Source organism: Colobus angolensis, unplaced genomic scaffold (assembly GCF_000951035.1).
Source record: "Colobus angolensis palliatus isolate OR3802 unplaced genomic scaffold, Cang.pa_1.0 Scaffold15, whole genome shotgun sequence".
In the NCBI taxonomy this organism is placed as follows: domain Eukaryota; kingdom Metazoa; phylum Chordata; class Mammalia; order Primates; family Cercopithecidae; genus Colobus; species Colobus angolensis.
In genome coordinates, this window is record NW_012114599.1 from 2,820,083 (window position 1) to 2,839,839 (window position 19,757).

The 19,757-nt window shown below is 47.2% G+C and overlaps 1 protein-coding gene across 1 annotated transcript in view; it reads right to left on the minus strand.

Moving 5' to 3' along the window:
- The window catches only part of EPAS1 (endothelial PAS domain protein 1), a 90,557-nt gene extending 70,834 nt beyond the window's left edge, over positions 1 to 19,723 (minus strand). The window contains exon 1 of the mRNA XM_011935884.1: positions 19,171 to 19,723. Within this exon, the coding sequence (XP_011791274.1) occupies positions 19,171 to 19,196 (26 nt within the window). The 5' untranslated portion in view covers positions 19,197 to 19,723. The remainder of the gene's footprint in view (positions 1 to 19,170) is intronic.
- Between the last annotated feature and the right edge of the window lie 34 nt (positions 19,724 to 19,757).

Genomic DNA, 19,757 nt, shown 5'->3' on the forward strand with positions numbered 1-19,757 from the left:
GCATTCACCTGTAGTCCCAGCTGCTCAGGAGGCTGAGGCAGGAGAATTGCTTGAACCCAGGAGGCGGAAGTTGCAGTGAGCCAGGACTGCCCCACTGTACTCCAGCCTGTGCAACAGAGTGAAACTGTCTCAAAAAAAAAAAAAAAAAAGTACATACATTTTAGACATAATGCTAAAATATAAACATAACTTTCATACTCACAAGGAAACAAAAAAAACATGTGACTCATTTTATTGTGATATTCACTTTACTGTAGTGGCCTGGAACAAACCTACAATATCTTAGAAGTATGCCTGTATTCTGTAATTATATATCAATATCCATGATACAGAGAAAAGTATGTTCACCAGAGAGTTAACAGTGGTTATCTCTGGGTGGTGGAATTTTGGTGATTTTTATTTTTATCTCCATGCCTTCTTTTAACTATGACTTTTTATGGGCAACATGTGTATTTTTTATAATCAGAAGAAAACAACGTAGCAACTTTAAAAATAATTTTACAGGAGAGACAATTCATGGAGATGGATGTGTGTGCACATGGTCCCAGAGCCTCCCTAACTCCCCTTGTGCTATAATCTTCCAAAGAATTTGAGGGGGCTCTGCCCCTCTTGCCCTCCACCCTCAGAGCCCAGAGCACCCCTGGGTGACGTTTGCAGATCCCTGTCCTCCCTCTACATCCTGCCCTCAGTCCAGCCGTGTGAGTGAGCTACTCCTGCACTGGGGCCAGCCATTCAAGGAGCAAGGAAATATTATGCAAGAGCACAGGAAGTCAGAGGAGACAGGATTCTGGGCAGGCCTGGCAAGGAGTCTGTGTGAACTCCAGTGAACAAGCAGACTTTGCTCAGTGGGGCCGAAGCCAGCAGAAAGCCTTCCCAGGGCAGCAAAAGGGAGCCGTCCACCTCATGTCTCTGGCCAGTGGGCAGCCATCCAGAACTTGATGTACCTGATGTGAGGCAGATAAACCCAAGTCTCAATATTTCTACTCTTCTGGCCCAAGTTCAAGGTGACTCCCCGACACTTATGCACTGTGACTCACCTCCATCCCACAGTACGCACCCCGCCCCCTCTGTACAACATGACTTCATTCAGTGATTTTCAAACCTGCTCCTCTCACGGCCACCAGCTTTCCAGTTCAGTCCTCTCTCACTGTCTCAGAGTGAGGGACACAGTTCCTCCGGCTTGCCTGCAGGGGGTGGCTCACATCAGTATCAGCGCTGAAAACCTCAGATACGTTCATGTACGTTTACATGAGTCACGGTGGCCACAACCTCTTCTTTTGCAGTAGTTGATATTGGAAGCCCCAATCTAACTGGCAGGGCAGAGATCATATCAACCATCTAACAGAAGTGGAAACTGAGGCACAGAGGGAGTGCAGTGTGACCTAGTTGAGGGTGCTCTCCATCACCCCAGCAGCCTGCCTCCTTCTCCCTGGCATCGAGAGATGGAGACACTACCCCTCCTGCAAGCACAACTATCCCTTTTTGTAGAAACCACTGGGCAGCCCACCTTCTCATACCCTAGCCCACCTCCTTCTTGAGGGTGGTGGTCCTGCTGCTGTCATGGAAGTGGGCTGGGCCATGCCCAACAGTGACTTCCAAGTCTCTGCCCCTCTACAACAGAACCTCCTCTTGGAGAACGGGGAGTTCCTTCCTACAAGCTCCCACCAATTATCTTTAATCATCCACCTTCCTTCCCTCTAAGGGAGCATGTGAAAACAGGAGTCAGGACCAGGCTCCACTTGAAATTTACTTCACAATGGAGCTGGAACCCTACTGGGGATCTCTGAGCCAATTTTGACTGGTTCCCATGTACTAGTCCATTTTGAAGACGGGGAAACTGAGGCCCAGAGCTATCATCCAGCTGGTTAGCACTTGCCTTTGCTGACTAGCAGGCCACAGGAATAGACATGCAAATAGGATGTTTTCCCGAACAGAAAGGACCTAGATCTGAGTGGACGGATAGCCAGGGCTGGGTAGAAATGGGGCTGTAGTCCTAGGACCCCCAATCCCTTTGGCATCTGTGGAGGGGCAGGCAGTGGCGTTTCAACATGCAGAGCCAGCCATGTAGAGTGACACCCACCCAATCACTGCCCCTGGCCTGACAATTGCTAATTGTGGTAAGAACTGACAGTGGCATTCTCCTGGGACTATGTTGTGTATTTCCAGACGCCACCAACACACAATGGCCTCTACTCCTCTGGTGTAAACAGTGCCAAATAAGACAAACAATAACATCACCATGACAGAAAAAGAAGGTGCCAAGAGAGACAGCAGGGGTATGTGGAAAGAGTCTGGGTCTGGGAGCTGTTCAGGTAGGCACTGCCACTTTCTGGTTTTGCGATCACATTTTTGTGCCTCAGTTGTTTCATCTATTTGACAAAAAATGACAAAAGCTTCAATCTATATAAAGAGCTTTGAAAAAAATAAGCACTGAACAAATATAAGAAATAATAGGCCGGGCGCGGTGGCTCAAGCCTGTAATCCCAGCACTTTGGGAAGCCGAGACAGGCAGATCATGAGGTCAGGAGATCGAGACCATCTTGGCTAACACGGTGAAACCCCGTCTCTACTAAAAAGTACAAAAAAAAACTAGCCGGGCGAGGTGGCGGGCGCCTGTAGTCCCAGCTACTCAGGAGGCTGAGGCAGGAGAATGGCGTAAACCCAGGAGGCGGAGCTTGCAGTGAGCCGAGATCCGGCCACTACACTCCAGTCTGGGTGACAGAGTGAGACTGCGTCTCAAAAAAAAAAAAAAAAGAAATAATAATGTTGAAGACAAAGACCCAACAACCCCAGGTTATTTCACTTAACAAACATTTAAGAAGCACCTCCTGTGTGCAGGTGCCGCCCCAAACCCAGAGGATATGGCAGTAAGCACGTAATGCGCGTTCCCTGCCTTCATGAAGCTTACAAACTAGGGGGCAGCAAAGGTGACAGATAATAAGCAAATCAATTACGACATGTGGGGCTGGTCACTATGGCTCACGCCTGTAATCCCAGCACTTTGGGAGGCCAAGGTGGGCAGATCACCTGAGGTCAGAGTTCAAGACCAGCCTGGCCAACATGGTGAAACCCCATCTCTACTAAAAATACAAATATGGCATGGTGGTGCACGCCTGTAATCTCAGCTACTCAGGAAGCTGAGGTGGGAGAATCGCTTGAACCTGGGAGGTGGAGGTTGCAGTGAGCTGAGATTCCGCCATTGCACTCCAGCCTGGCGACAGAGTGAGATACTGTCTCTAAATAAATAAATAAATAAGTGGGAAATGTTGTTAAAACAAAACAAAACAAAACAGGAGGGAGGTTAACTAAAAGAGGTGAGAAAATGCTTCCCTGGGGAGGTGATATTTAAGCTGAGACCTGAAGGCCGAAGTCAGCTGGCCAGGCTCATGGGTAGGGCTGAGGGATGAGCAAACTTAGGCATTAGGGGCATCAGAGATGTTACAGATGAAGGATCAGAGGCCAGAGCTGAGTGGCCTGTCACATCTCATGGTCAGTATGTAGCACAGCCAGACGTTTGCACTCAAAGCCTTTTTTCCACTGTTAGAAACACCAGAAGGACAAGGTGTCTTTTAGGTGTCAGCATTCACTCTATTTCTCTATTGGCTAGTAGCTGTCTGACCTCTTAAAGACCGTGGGCAAGCCATCTGCTTTCTTTGGGAGCCCACAATTAGGTCTTGCTTATAAGATGCAAAGCAACAAGTAGGACCTGAGCAGACATGGTACAGATGTAGCTCTTTAGGTTTAGAGATTTGGTTGTGCTGAGTTGAAGGGATATTCCCATTCTTGACAAAATCACATCTGGCACAAACCATCTCCATCTCCACAGGGGAGGGAAAAACGGGTCAGATGTGGAAAGGAGCATAACTGGTCAGACCCTTTATCCAGAATCCTGGAAGTGTCCTTGGTCTCTTGGTATAATCAGATTTCCTCACATCTCAGGGTATGGGCAAAAATAGAACTTATACCCAAAAATCATTGTTAGCAAAAACTAATAATTCTGAAAATCCCAGCCAGGTAAGAAATTTAAAAGCCTGACAGCAAGAGTCTCCTAGCTTTTCCTAAGGCTCCCTTCCAACTGCAGCCAAATCACATCAACAGGCAATAATGTACCTAATGATTATATTGCTGTGCTTGTTAATAATGATGCCTTGAAGGTCTGCCCTTTATACTTTTCAAAGTTCTATTGAGATAATAGTTGCAAAAGTGATTTTTTAAATATAATAGACTTTAAAAATGCATGCTTTTATGAAACTCTAGCTCATTTCAAACTCATAATAGTACTCTGAGAAAGCAGCAAATATGTCTAACCCCATTTAGAAAGGGGTTAAAGAAAGGTTAAATTACCTGTCCTAGGTCACACACATCATAGAAAGATCTAGAAAAGTCTTTCGAACTCCTAGAGACTTGAGAGCTCCTTTGAACCCCATGTGGAGGTAGGCTTTGCCAGGGACACAAAAAAAGAGAAGGTGACTCGGGAGCATTTACAATCCATTTGGCAAGATAAAAGCCAAGAAACACAGAACCCTGTGGTCATCCCAATGCTAATTTTGGAGGCAAAGAAATTCAAGTGGGTGAAAGTTTGTCTCTCTCCAAAATAAACATGTACTCTGCCTTGGCCCTGAAGATCTAACTCAAGAAGAATTAAGTTGTCGTCATTGCCCTGGTAATATTTGGAGCCATACAAGGAGATACAGGTGGCCTGGAATCACCAGGCTTATGTTGATTTGGGTATGGAAAATGGTTTCACATGTGCTCAAAAGAGATGGCTCAGGACAAAGGAATCAATGCTCACAGTCACCCAGACTCCTTTCTGCCTGGGTTTTCTGCTCACCAGGCTTTCCCAAGGCCTTGGGCTAGCTGACAGCTACAGTGACCACACCATCCTCAGGTGTGCCCGTGTCTCAACATCTCACTAGCCAAGGTGGGGAAAAGTACTTCCTAGGAGTTCAGCAAAGGCAACATTGGAACTTTTCAAAAGGATGTTTTACTTTAAAAAGGAAGAGAAAAGGAACACAATGGAATAGACATGGATATGTTCATAGGTTTCACACCCTAACAGAGATCTAGTCACAGGTTAGCTTGGTAGGACATCTTCCTTTTCCTTCTGGAGGTCCACCTGGAGCTGTGAGAAGGTAGATGCTACACTCAAATTTCTTTTTTCTTTTCTTTTTTTTTTTTTTTGAGACAGAGTCTCCCTCTGTCCCCCAAGCTGGAGTGCAGTGGTACGATCTCGGCTCACTGCAACCTCCGCTCCCGGGTTCACACCATTCTCCTGTCTCAGCCTCCCAAGTAGCTGGGACTACAGGCGCCCGCCACCATGCCTGGCTAATTTTTTTTTGTATTTTTAGTAGAGACGGAGTTTCACCGTGTTAGCCAGGATGGTCTCGAACTCCTGACCTCGGGATCCGCCCGCCTCGGCCTCCCAAAGTGCTAGAATTACAGGCGTGAGCCATCGCGCCCGACTAGACTCAAATTTCTAGCCATGGCAAGATTTGGGTAAACAACACTATCTGGCCTAGGGGAGTTCTTAGGAGATTCTTGAGACTAGTTCCCTTAGTTTGGGCTGCACTGTGCTCCCAAATGAGCAATGAGCAGAGAATGACTGTGGAGTGGGTGATTGAACCAACCAATCCTGCCTGGACCAGGCAGCAGTTTCCCAGTTCTACAGGCATTTATTACTAGAGGGACAGAAAAGGAAAAAGAGGCCAAACATGCCAGGCGTGGTGGCTCACGCCTGTAATCCCAACACTTTGGGAGGCCAAGGCAGGCAGATCACGAGGTCAGGAGATTGAGACCATTGTGGTTAAAACGGTGAAACCCTGTCTCTACTAAAAATATAAAAAATTAACCAGGCATGGTGGCAGGCACCTGTACTCCCACTACTGGGGAGGCTGAGGCAGGAGAATGGCGTGAACCCAGGAGGTGGAGCTTGCAGTGAGCTAGATCACGCCACTGCACTCCAGCCTGGGCGACAGAGTAAGACTTCGTCCCCAAAAATAAAAGACCAAATATGCAGTTGTCATTGTGAGGTTAAATTCCAAGCCAAAAGTACTCAGGAGTTATATAGCCTCCCTCGAAGTACCAGTAGACAGAGTGAGCTAAAGTGACTTGGATGAGAACCACTGGCCTCTACTGGTCCCTGGAATGGAAACTTCTCCAGTGATTTGGGATCTCTGGCCAAGGCCTGGCCCACAGTGTCCGGCTGTGACTTTAAGTGCTTCTAAATTCCTCCAGGGAAAAGGTTACACCTGCTCAAGGAGGGGAAAAACCCCCAGCTGCTCTACCCAGGTGACTTCAGGAAGACGGCTCCTTTTTTCCCTCTTCTGGCGGTATCATCCCAAGAACTTGAGTTAGGGCTTTAGGGAATGTTGTGACCAACACTAGGAAAGGGGAATGTCAAGGAACAACTTGGTCACAGTGCTCTGTACAGGGTGTGCAATGAACAGTTATTGGTAGAAACTCATAAAAGGGATGGTCTGACTTGGATTTGGCTGTTTCGTGCCCTACAAATAGTGGGATGTTGAAGGGACTGTTCTATCTTTCCATAATGGTTAGACTCAAAAACCTAGAATCCAGAATGAGAAAAGAATGAGAGCCTCATCAAATAATGAGAGGGACAAAGGTATTACCATCAGAAAGAGAACATGGGGATGAGGGTCACTGCTATTTTAGGATACAGCAAGCTGTCCTCTTCCAGCTCCCACTCCATAGACTAGGAGACTCAGACATGGCGTTTATTACCCTGAGAAGTTGTACAGGCCAAAAAGAAACATGTATCGGAGTGATTTGGGCACATTCACACATGACTGATTTACTAAGGGCTAGCAGGGGAGGCTTTGAGGTCAATATTATAGAAGACAAATCATGGCCTCCTCCAGCCACCCACTTGGTGCTCACACTAGAGCCAGGCTTCTGGTTGGAGGGCTAATGGAGATGTCCCGAGCAGCTTCTCATGTGCCAGAAGAGGCATGCGCTGCTCCCATGGCCCCAAGGCAACCCAAAGATTCCATCACAACATGACTCAGGAAGGCCTGCCCCTAAACTTCCCAATGCCAGCCCAGGCCTGGTCCTCATCTCGTTTCTGCTAACAGAGCTCCAGATCCAGCTCTGGAAGGAACTGGCTCACCAGTCCTGGCCTGCACACTCTGTTTATTCCTGCCTCCTCATTTTACTTATGCAATTCACCTCAAATGGAATGCCCGATACTCATCTGCCTATCCACATTCTACCTAATCTTCAAGACAGACCTAGATCTTCATGCTCCTCCAGGAAACCTCCCTCTAGTCTCCACTAATCACTTCCCTAACTATTCCCAGCACACAAGATCTATTTACCCTTACTCTCACTTTATTACTATCAATCTTCCATTGTTTGCTCAATGTTTTATCAGAGTTGGTTTTGACTTCCTAACAAGATGGCAACATTGTAAAGCCAGAGCTTGGACATCCATTAACATAAACTATCTTATATTGCTTAAACAAATCATTTTAGGACATCCTGAGTTCAGGGTCCATCTAACGCCTCTTTGTAACCTCACCGTACAGCATAGCACCTGAATTTGGGAGGGACCCTATAAATGTCTACACACAGTGATGATCCCCACAAACCCTGCTATATGGATGGTGGATAACCAATGAGGATAAGTTAGGTTGATGTGAGCAAAGTGTCTACCTGTGCTTCCAGTTCTCTACACCAAACTCCCAAAGTTCCTGACACAGACAGAATTACTCAGTCTACAAATAATTACTGAGCACCTAAAGAGACCTCTATTCTGACTTCTGTGGGGAAAAAAAGAACAGGAAAAAATGACTGGGTCCTTGCTCTTGAAGGGCTTACCACTTAAGTGGTGATCAGGGACATATGCCACCCCCAGCCTTCAAAAGCAAGTTGTAAAAGCATCATACAAATAACAAAACAGACTGAAGACCATATACAAACACAGGGGTAACCAATGTGCAGTTAATCAGGGAAGGCTTCCCAGGGAAGATGATCTCTGAACTGAGAGCTAGTGCCCTCTTGCACAACTTCCCCATCTTGCTTTTAACTTTGAGATTAAGCTGGAGTATTTTGTTTGGCTGTACTCACCTTAGTGAATAAGGCATTCTTGAAGTGAAGAACTAATATAATACTAGCCTGATGTTTGCATCTGATATAAAGTTATGTATCAATAAGACCTGACTTGGTCCCCCCAATTTTTTCTTTTTCCTTTTTCTTTCTTTTTAAAGGGAAATAAGTAAAGAGGTCAAATCTACATAAATGAAGAAAGCAGAGCACAAGAGGCAAGCTTTCCAAGTAACCCAAGGGGCATGAACAAAGCAATTCTATTATTTTTTTAAAAAAAAACTAAGCACGATTTCAGAGCCAAAAAAAAAAAGTAAGGTATTAGGGCACATCAGAAAATCAGACATCCTTGGCCTTCAGGAACATGCTATATTGTTAGAAAGGCAAAAACAAATAAAAGTGTCATTAGATAACAAGGAAATATAAGCAGGCTCTTTGGCAAACAACCAAAAGCTAGTAATGCAGGGAGTGAGAGTGCCACTGTGGAAATTTCTACGTTCCCTTAGTGATTTTGTGTAAGATTTCGGGAAGCCTGGGCTCACAATAGAAAAGTAGGAGCTATTTGAATAGGAAGAGAGGGGAAAAGCATCCAAATGGAGGAGCTAGTGTGAGGGAACAGAAGTATGGGTATGGAATGGGTATGGAAGCACTGCCTTTGAGGCTGTGGGAGGCGGCTTGTGTATTAGGAACTTAGGAGGCACAGTGAATGATGGTGAATGGGCGATAAAGGTGGGGTGGGGTCCCTTGTAGTCAGCAAGGTGAACTCCCACTGCCATGGTGGCTGCCCTTGGGAAGAAAACTAGACCAAGGACCCATGTTTTCACTGAGGCCCTGAGTGTCTAGCTAGTCTTTGGAGATTCCTAAGAGAAACACCCAAATCCACAAAAGAAACCCCTGTCCCACTCAGGATTCTCCATGCTCTGAGGACAGGACAATCCTGCTGAGGCGGCCCAAAACAGCTGCAGGATCAGCACCACGCGGACCTCTTCTGGGGGACTAGGAGAGCAATCTCAGCAGCCAGGGTGCCTTCCAGTCAGTTAGCAGGGAAATGCACAGGGGCACTAATTTCCATGGAACTCCAGAAGACTCTAGAGAGTCAGGGGACCACACAGTGCCCAGCCACACAGACTAGGATTTCCTTAGACGTCTTGGCCATAACAAAGGCCCTCACCAAATGGGAGGGGCACATCAGCTGAGGCAAGACAGAGTGATGGCAAGAAAACCAAAAAACCAAGAAGAGCCTCAACTCCCATGCCCCACCCACCAATAACTCCCCCTAAGTCCCAGGTACAGAATAAAAGACAGACTCCTGCCGCACAATATGGTTACATTTATAGAAGCTCTCTTGTCACCAGTGAAATGTGACCTTCATACTTTCCTTATCTTAATATCTGGGTAAACATTTGTTGTGCAAGCACACAAATAAAGGTTCTAAAGGTGAAATGTGGTGTGTCCAACAACACCACACTGCTCCAAACCCAGGCCCCAGAGAGTCCTTTTAGCTCTGCAGAGGACTTCTCTCTCCCTTCACCCTGGGCACCAAGGCACCAAAATTAGCTTCGTCGACCTCAGCCAGCACTGGAGTGAACACTGCCATTCGAAAATAGCATCTGAGAACTCTTGGAAACAGGAGAGAAATACAAGGGTACAGTAGTTTACAGAAACTTACTGCACAAGCAATCTCCCTGGAGTGCTTTTTTAACTAAACATACAGGAAAGGGGCATTATGAGGATTTACTCCAATCTGTGTAAAGTGAATTATATGCTTCTAGCTCTCATCCTGATTAATTCTATTAAGCGTGATTGTTTTCATTTAGAAAAATATTGTAGAGGTAATGTTCATAAAAGAGAGTTTATCAAATGACCCATGCTTTGATCCCAAATTTTGCTGTACTAACTTGCACAGTCCTATTATTTCTAGACACTCTCTAAAAACATTGTGTCTCATTTCCCCATATATTGATATATGTGATTTTTAAAATCTTATCTTGAAATGCAGAAGAAAGGATTCTCCAGCAGTCCCTCAAAAGGCACAGTTTTCTGTTGTTTCTATGTGGAATTCATAAACAAAGCCAAGTAACCGATTTTTCCTGTGTGCTTAAAGACACTCTTTCCTGCAACTGTGTGTGACGTATTTTTCCAGGACAATCTTTCTCAATACTCCAAAGTGCTTCAGTAACAGGAAGTCATAAAGGTAGGAAGGAGGCCTGTAAATATTTGCTGTAATTACTCATTAGTAATGAGAATGGTTGGCATTGAATTTTGAGTCACCCTTTTGTGCTCATGGCTCATTACCTTGTAACTGGAGCCCAAGGTGATACATATGGGCCTTCCCTCACCATGAACACCCAGGTCCACTTGTAGGTTTTACTTCAGACAGTGTGGCTTGTTTCTCTCAGCACCTCCATTTCCCAAATATAAAGGAAGGAAAGAATGATGGTCTTCTTGCTCCCTGCCCCCTACCCAGAGGCAGTCAGGAAAAATCTTATACAAAGTAGTGACAGTATGCAAAGATTTTATCTAGAGTAAAATATGTGTATTTTTTTTAATACTATACTAATACAACATGGAGAGACAGATAAATACTGCCTGGGTAGACACATAGCACAATGATTTAAGTGATTACCAAAAAATAATCATATACTTTAACAGATGTATTTTAAACCATGTATAAAATGCTTCTGAACTTTCTCAGATTCAGCTCATGTGTCCTCTTATTCATAACAAGCCACTGACTCCCCATAGTCACAGGCCAGTATCAGGGCACCTCGGACTAAAAATGAGACAGAAAAACTCAACTAAAGCTGTTACAGAATTGATTAACTTGTAAGAATACTATCAGCTGTACCCCCTGCTTCTGGGGGCAGCCTACAGGGCAATGGGGGTTACCTTCAGCACCACAATCAAGAGTACAACATACTGGACCCACTTTCCTGACCATGTGTTTGATTACACAGCCTAACCAGATAAAATCACTAATTTGTTATGATTGCTACCACTTATCTCTTAGTTTTTTTTTAATTGGAGAGTTCCATGGCTGGGGATGGGGGGGACAGTTCAAGAAGTCACTAGGGGTGTATAAGACACTTCTAACAATCCAAGTCCATGGCTTTGTAGAATTCAGAAAATGTCAGATGAGTACATGGCAAATAAACATGTTTTAATAGGGTCGTTTTTCTCATTGACAAGACACCCTTTCTGAAATATTTTTCCACATGAGAAAAGGATCTGTTCACAGGATCATTGTCTGGCATGGAAATTACTTACAACTTTAAAACTGAGGAATCTTTCCAAGATTGGGGGAGTGGGGGCAGTGGGAAATGTACCTCCTGGAAACGTGGAACTTCTGGCAGTGATGTCATCCAGTAAGAGTTTTGCTGACGTACAAGTGGCCCCTGCAAACAGCCTAAGGCAGTCAAGCAAACAGGTATTTCTTAAGAAATTAGAAAAAGCAAGGTCACTTAGAAGTGGATAACATTTTTGTCCATTCCACACCAGACTCTTCAGCTCCAGGGATCTCACAAAGGATCTCGCCACTCCTCTTCACTTCATGCTTTCATCAGATCAGTTCTGTGGCTTCCAACAGGGGGAACAGACAATGATCACCAAATTATACCCAACAGCTACTTGAAAATTACAGATGCTGTTAGGGGCACCCCGTGGATGACCACCACATGGACTGTGATGCACGGTTGCCAACACGGCTTGCTTCTCTCTTTGTTAAGGTATGTGTCAATGCAATTCTGTTTGACAGCACTGGAAAAACTCAAGGTACCCTCTAGGTTCACAGTGCAGAGGCCAACAGTGTGATGGCTGTGAAGGCTCAGGACTCATCAGCGAAAGGGCTCTATAGAAATGCAACATGCTATTATAACAATCATAGCTATTCTTTATCCCCCTATCCATTCTTTCCTTCCTGTGCTTGCAATTTCAAAAGGATCAAAAGAGCCACAGGAAGTCCTGTGCATCTTGATGGTTCTTCAGAAGGTACAGAGGAAGAACTTCTTATAGGTTCTCCTGCACAATGGAGTCTGAAGGCTGAAGTAATTCTTGAAGTCTTGCCACCAGCGAAGGGTGGGAGGTGGAAAGCTTTGAACTTCTTGGGGCAGGAGAGAACCACCTCCTGTCAGGGTCTAGGAAAACCCATCAAAAATAAGAAATTCCAGGAGTTCCATGTTGACCTTTCAGATCTTCCATCCCTATCTGCTTGTGAGGTTTGATGCAAGTGATAAATCACAAAAAGAAAAGTAATTATAATAATTATAAGGAAAACAACAAAGGCAGTTATCATTCATAGAGCACTTATTGTGAGTCAGAAGCGGTATTACATACTTTATAGATATCTTCAGTAAGGAAAGGATATATGGAACACCCATTGAGAGTATAGACTCTGGGGACTTCCTTTACTCAGATTGAATGCAGCTCTGCCCATTCTACTTATATGACCTTGGGCAGTTAACCTTTCTAGACTTCAGCTTTCCCATCAATGAAGTGGGGATAATAACAGGGCTTATCTCACAGGATTATTAATCCACATAAAGTTCTGAGGACGGCACTGGCACAAATAAGACTGTCAATTTTTTGTTTTGTCCTGATGCAAAATACAAATTCTTTCTTTTTTCTTTTTTTTTTAAGATAGAGTTTCACTCTGTCACCCGGGCTGGAGTGCAGTGGCGCGATCTCGGCTCACTACAACCTCCGCCTCCTGGGTTCATGCCATTCTCCTGCCTCAGCCTCCCAAGTAGCTGGGACTACAGGTGCCCGCCACCACGCCCAGCTAATTTTTTGTATTTTTAGTAGAGACAGGGTTTCACCGTGTTAGCCAGGATGGTCTTGATCTCCTGACCTCGTGATCCACCCGCCCTGGCCTCCCAAAGTGCCGGGATTACAGGTGTGAGCCACCGTGCCCAGCCACAAAATATAATTTCTAATAAGAACACGTACATTCCTAGTACATGAAGGTCCTCCAAATAACTGTTTGAGGATGATGGAATATTTGAGGATAAATTTGTTTTCACAGTCATTTTTCAGAAGCATTAACAAAATGAATCATACTAGTATTTACCCTGTGCAGGGCACTCAGCTTCCCATCCTTCCAAGACTGAGGGCAGACATGTAGGTGGACAGACATGCCAGCCAGGGACAGGGAAGATTAAGCGGCACCTCAGAACCTTTACTAGATACACCATCCTCCTCCCTGTTCTCCACCACAGGGAGCGGCAATGGCAGTGAAACACAAGAACTGTCTGGGATCTGAATAGAAAGATTCTGAAACATAAGGCAGTCACCAAATCAGACATCCAAGAGCAAGGGCTTGACTTTTCCCTATCCTAGAACCTTCGAAAGGCTATTGAGAGCTGAACAGACTTCCTTCAGAACAAGTTGCTTCTATACATAATGCCTTGCACACAGTTTCAGAGATTTACACGCCAGCCTCTGAAACCCATTCACAAAGCCTGGTTAAGAAGCTCCCTCTGCCTTCTTGGCCTTCCTGGAGTCATAGCTGTCTCCACTGATATTCTCAGGTGAACAGAAATTACTACCCCTGTCATCTGTGGACCCCCACCAGCTCCCTCTCCATGTCCCCACCCAAAGCAAGTGTGTAAAGAACAGGAAACATTCCATTTCAGCAGCCTTTCTGTGTATGGTGTCGAAGTACATGATAAAGAATACATCACAGGGAGCCCTGTGTATTTTCTTTCTTCTCATTATCCCCCAAACACTGCCTTCTCCCATTTGACCTTCCTTCTGAGCCAGTCTGTAAGCTGGTGGTCAGCACCTACCCTATGTGGTTCCAGGGACACTAGGAACAAATTTCTCCACCTCTAAATACATATAATACTCTTAAATAATCGTGTGTGCTTATGTGTGTGGGGGGGGAGGGGGTGGTTATTACCTGAAATGCTACTCAGAGCTTATCTTTTGCTTCAAAATAATACATTTCTACAGAAAAGCATGTAAGCTGTTAGCTCTTTATGTTCTTTCGTTCTTTCTCTCTCTCTCTCTCTCTCTCTCTCTCTTTCTTTCGTTGTCTTGCTCTGTCACCCACGCTGGAGTGCAGTGGTGTGATATCGGCTCACCGCAACCTCTGCCTCCCGGGTTCAGGCAATTCTCCTGCCTCAGCCTCGGGAGTAGCTGAGACTACAGGCACGTGCCACCATGCCTGGCTAATTTTTTATATTTTTAGTAGAGACGGGGTTTCACCATATTGGCCAGGCTGGTCTCAAACTCCTGACCTTGTGATCCACCTGCCTCGGCCTCTCAAAGTGCTGGGATTACAGGAATGAGCCACCGTGCCCAACCCCTTATATTTTCACTTAAGCTTCCTTGTATCTCCTTTTTTTTTTTTTTTTTTTTCCTAATCAGACTAAGCAACTTGATAACCAGGACCATATCCCCTATTTCTTAGTATTCTCTTCAGCATTTTAGCCAGATTAGGAGTAGGTGTTCCATACAAGTTTGTTGTCTTATGGATTATATCTTAGGGAGAGTATCAGAGCTGGTGTATATCATGTGAACAGGCAGCATGGTATTGGTGGGGAGGGCGGTGGAAGTATAGAGTACTAGGGCCCCAGGAGCCAATATTGCTAATTTGACAATATTGGTAAAAGACCTGTTATGAACTACCAGCGATGGTCAGTACTGAAAGCAAAAGGGAAGATTCCTCAGGCTAAAATGAAAAGGGAAACTAGCAGGTTGGCATACGGCAGAACCAGGGAAAACAAAACCCCCAAAAAACTACTAGATAGATTTCCTGAAATGTGGAAAAGCCTAAATCTCAAGACAATTAATGACAGCAAGTATTTTCAAATGTATGAGCCTAAAATCCTGGAGCACTGAGAATTATCTAATTGGTTCCTTCCATTTCTAAACACTTCACTTAATAAATTCCTAGAAAGTTGAGAATCACCCCCCTCCCGCGCGCGTGCACACACACACACACACACACAGACAGAGAAAGAAAGAGGGACATTCTAAGTAAATTAAACTGTTTTAGTCTCATGGTTTTCACTCCTAGTGAAAATGCCAACTCACCCAGTACGAAAATCAATCTAGCAGCTGCTTGAATGTTCTCTGCCTCCCACAGCAATCTGCTCCACTGGGGAGTGGTCCTTGCATTGGTTTTGTTTAATGAGGTCTACCTATATAAGTAGATTTTTTCTAACTAAAACAATGAATTCATCTTCCCAAAGTTTACAGACACTGGGAACAGCCTCAATTCCAACTCTGCTTCTTCTTTTTCTTTTTCCCCACAAAAAGCAAACAGAATCACTTATACTGCAGCCTAAAGGTGTTGATTAATTATCTAGAAAAGCAAATCTCCTTTCTATAAGGTTCAATGGTTTGAGAGTTGTGATGGGGAGGGCACTCCTTCGGAAATCATCCTCACTATCTAGAGATATTTCTGGGCTGGGGTACTCTCCTGTGAACAATAGGAACATACATACTTAATTGAAAGTAATAAACCAGGGTTCTGACTTTTTTTTTTTTCTTTTAGACAGAATTTCACTCTGTTGCCCAGGCTGGAGTGCAGTGGTATCTCAGCTCACCGCAGCCTCTGCCTCCCGAGTTCAAGCAATTCTCCTGCCCCAGCCTCCAGAGTAGCTGGGATTACAGGCACCACCACCACACCCAGCTAATTTTTTTGTGTTTTTAATAGAGACGGGGTTTCACCATGTTGACAAGGCTGGCCTTGAACTCCGGACCTCAGGTGATCCGCCGCGTCGGCCTCCCAAAGTACTGGGATTACAGGCGTGAGCCACCACTACCAGCCCTGACTCTTATCAGCACTAATTTTCCTTATGACTGGAGAAGTCTTTTAACCTCTCTGGGCATCAGTCTCCTTATCCAGAAAGAGAAAAGTCTGACTAGATGATTTCCATGGTCTCTTATAAAATATTTCTAGGCTCCCTATAAGCACCACTGAAAAAACCTGAAATGATGGCATTCTTTTGAACTTCATGAAAGCTGTATGAATTAAAACTTAAATACTCAAGCCAACAATGTGTTACATCAATTCTGTATCATCCTGCACTACTGGTAATACAATGGAAACATACCAAGTGTTGAGGCAATATTTATTTAAAATATATGTTTAAATTGAGAGAAACTGTCCAGCAATATTTTTTCCCTTCAGAGTTGGAACAATGATGGAGTTTGATTTGATTTCAGGGGAGGAACAACTAAGTCCAGCTGTCAGAAGGACGGGGAGAGAGCTTGAAAACTTCTGATCCAGGTGTCTCCAATTCCCCTTCCACACTAGACCTGTACTGAGCACTAATATATAAGCACTCTGGGGAGGTGTCTGGACCTAGGTCTGGCTTTGGGACAGGACTTTGATCCCTGATTATCCAAGGATCTCATTTACATTTGCCTGAACCACTCCCCAAACGCCATGCACCCCAGAATTTCCACATTTTTTCCCAGTGAAAGGACTTGGGCATTCCTGATAGATGCATACACAAAAAGGTGAAAGTGCAGTACCCCCACCCACCAGGCTTCAGTTTCTGACATTTGTGATGTCATCGCAAATGCCCACTGCCACCAAAACTGGTACTATCGAGGCTAGCCAGCTAACTACCGTTTAGAAAGCAAACTCTTTATTATTAAACATTAACATATTTATCGACGCGTGAACGTTTTGGGATAAAATCATCTGCCCACTTATTGAGGGGCCATTGTTAGAAGGAATATTCCAAATGTTCTGCCCATATTGCATTTGGAGGAAGAAACTGCTCTGCTAAACCAAAGAAACACAAAATGTAAGAACTAGTGGGCAGAATCATCAGCCGAGAGCCCCCTCACCGTCACATCGCCCTTGTGAGGCACTCAGGAAAGCTACAGCAGCCACTTACATAACAACACCAACTTTCAATGCATTGGTTCACATATTTTAATTACATCTTAGTCCCTAAAGGAGCTGCAGCCAGCAACCAGACCCAGGCACGAAAAGTAAATGAGTCTCAAAATGATTAGTCCAACAGGAATTGGACAGCCCCTTAAGGGGCTCTAGATGGGGAAGGACACGCTGTTTGCCCTGCCATTCTGCAGCACAAAAATCCAGGCAGGTCGAAGAGGGCGGACACCCTGGCGTGGCCACCAGCCCGGAGCCGCAGCTCACACAGCGGCCTCTAAGGCGTTTCACAGGCAGTCCCGACAGTGGTTCTTAAAGCGGCCGCTCTCGCCAATAATTGGGAGTCAGCGTTCTTCCCGCTCCCATTCCCGCTCCTTCTTTCTCTCCAACAGCCCGCTAACGAAGCAGGTACTGTAGCCGGGTGTGTCGAAATCATTTTTCCCCTGCTCCCAAGTTTCTCGGTATATACGGTACAAAACTGCACAAAACCCGGCGCTAAGGCGCGCAGGAGGAGCTGACACTTCACACATTTGTCAAGATTACTATCAAGCCCCACCTTGGCGATTGGCACATTCCCGATAGGCATCGCAGTTGTAAAATACACAAGTTCCCTCGCCGGCTCTGGACCCGAGAGCGCCTGCAGAGGAGCTGTCTATAATTTTGCTTTTCGATGGTTCAGTCATTATTAGTATTATGATTGGTTTTCACAAAAAGCACTGGAATCTTAAGAGTCTTTTCCTTGTTCTGCTGCCTTCAAAAGACACGGAACCCCAGGACGGCTCCGAGGGCCCTGGGGATGTGCCGGCTGCAGTCTCAGGGCTCCCTCACTTGTCTTGGGTGTGAGGGCGCGACGGTGACGCGAAAGGGGTGAGTGCGGCCCAGGAAAGGGGAGCAGGACCCAATCCCCTCCCCTGGCGATCCCGCAATGAAGGGCCCGGGCGCCGAGCCAGGACAGGCGCGATTCGCTCCCGTTTATCAAATCCTTATCGATGGCCCGAGGTGGGAACCGCCGCTTTCGACCGGAGGATACACGGTTTCTGGCTCCAGTCCCGTAGTGGAAGTTGGAACAAGAGCAAATCAACATCTGCAGTGAGCCCTCCCGGCCAGTCACCTCCCTTCCTTCGCAGGTCGGTCCTCCTCATCCTCGCACCTCTTCACTACCGCCCCGCCGCTGGTTTCCTGCAGCTCAGGCGGTTGGATTCCAGCTTCCCGCAGCATAGCCTCGCCAAGCCTAGGCCGAGCGCGGGGCTGGAAGCTCCAGACCACTGGGGCCGCAGGGGTGGAGACAGGAGGAGAAAGGGGACAGGCGGCGAGCTGCACACATACGCAGATGAGGCCCTACCTGCTTCTGCCTGGCAGCGCAGAGGGCTCGAACCCTGGCTCGGGTAGCGCCAGGCCCGGCTGGACTGGGAGCGGCCGGGAGAGGGCGAGAGGGCAGCAAGAGTTGGCCGAAGTTGCCTCTCACCCAGTGCCGAGAGGTTCGCGAGGCCAGGCAGGCAGATCGTGGCTGCCCTTCCCTGTCCTCTTAGGAGACAGACACCCGGACCTGCCAGGGACGTCCAGTGTTGCAGTTCGCCCCCTACACACCGAACCACCTGCCCCCGCAGGGCAATCCAGGTCACTCACTACCTACTCTCCCCAGAGTTAAGATGCGACACGAGGGAAGTGGGTTCTCCAACCTTCGGTGGGGTGTGGAGCCGGGCAGTGGGGCGCTCTGAAGGGTCCTGGCTCTTCGGTGGGATCCTGTCCCTGAGCCGCTCTCCGCCTCCCGCCCCCCTTGCCCATTTGGGCCACGGCGCGGGCGTAGGAGCGCATTTGGAAGGACCCCGGGAATCCAGAGAAAAATAGAGACGTGGATGCTGCCCCAACATGAGAGACCAGAGAAAGTCGAGGACATGCACCCACAAACATTTCCAAGCGCCAGTGGCCACGGTAATCTGGTGCGGGGTGGCTGGGAGATTTTCAAAGGCACCGCGGAAGCACCTCCGACCTCCAGGCCATCTCCCTTGGCCTCTTGGCCTCGCTGCGCGCGCGGATCCCCGACTCCTCCAAGCCACAGAATTCTCCACTGCAAAGCTGCTGCTCCGCGCCCCCAAACCGGGCACATGCTCTCCCCCCTCACAGCCCTCCAAACCGAGCCTCGAGAACCGAACACCTCTCCGCACTCTTCTCCCAAACACTCTCGGTCGCGCCTGCCCAGCGCAGCCCGGCACTGGCCTCGGACCGGCCCCCGACCGGCCCCAACGCCCGCTTACCTTTTCTTCTCCTTGTCAGCTGTCATTGTCGCTGTGGCCCTTTGAGACGTTCAGACGCCGAGCACCTGGGCTTCCTGGCGGGTGGGGAGCTGTGGCCCTCGTCCGCTCCCGGCGGCCCGGGCGGGTGGTGAAGGTCCGAGGTGCGCGCAGGTCCCGAGCGCCCCGCGCAGTCAGGTGGAAGGTGGCGCGCTGCGGGCTAGGTGCGGGGGTGGGGGTGGAGAAAGGTGACGGGGAGGAACCTGCGAGCGGAGGCGGGGTCCGGGGAAGGAGTGGGTGGAGGCTGTCAGACCCGAAAAGAGGACGGCGAGAAGGGAACCCAAGTTCCTTTTTCCCTGGAAAAGGAGTCACTTTTCTGAGTTTTCAAGGAAAAAAAAAAGTGGCTCGAATGCTGGGAGTCGGAAGGAGTCGGAGGCCTGGCTGAGCTGACCATACAGTCTCAGGACACTGCCGAGGATTGTACGGCCGCCTCAGTAGCTCTGGGGCGGGAGCGCGCCGAGCGCCGGAGCTGTGTGGCGGGCCGCTCGCGAGTGTAAGGCTCCCGCGGCCGCCAGCCCACTTTAAAAACTCCGTCGGCCGGCTCGGGGCGG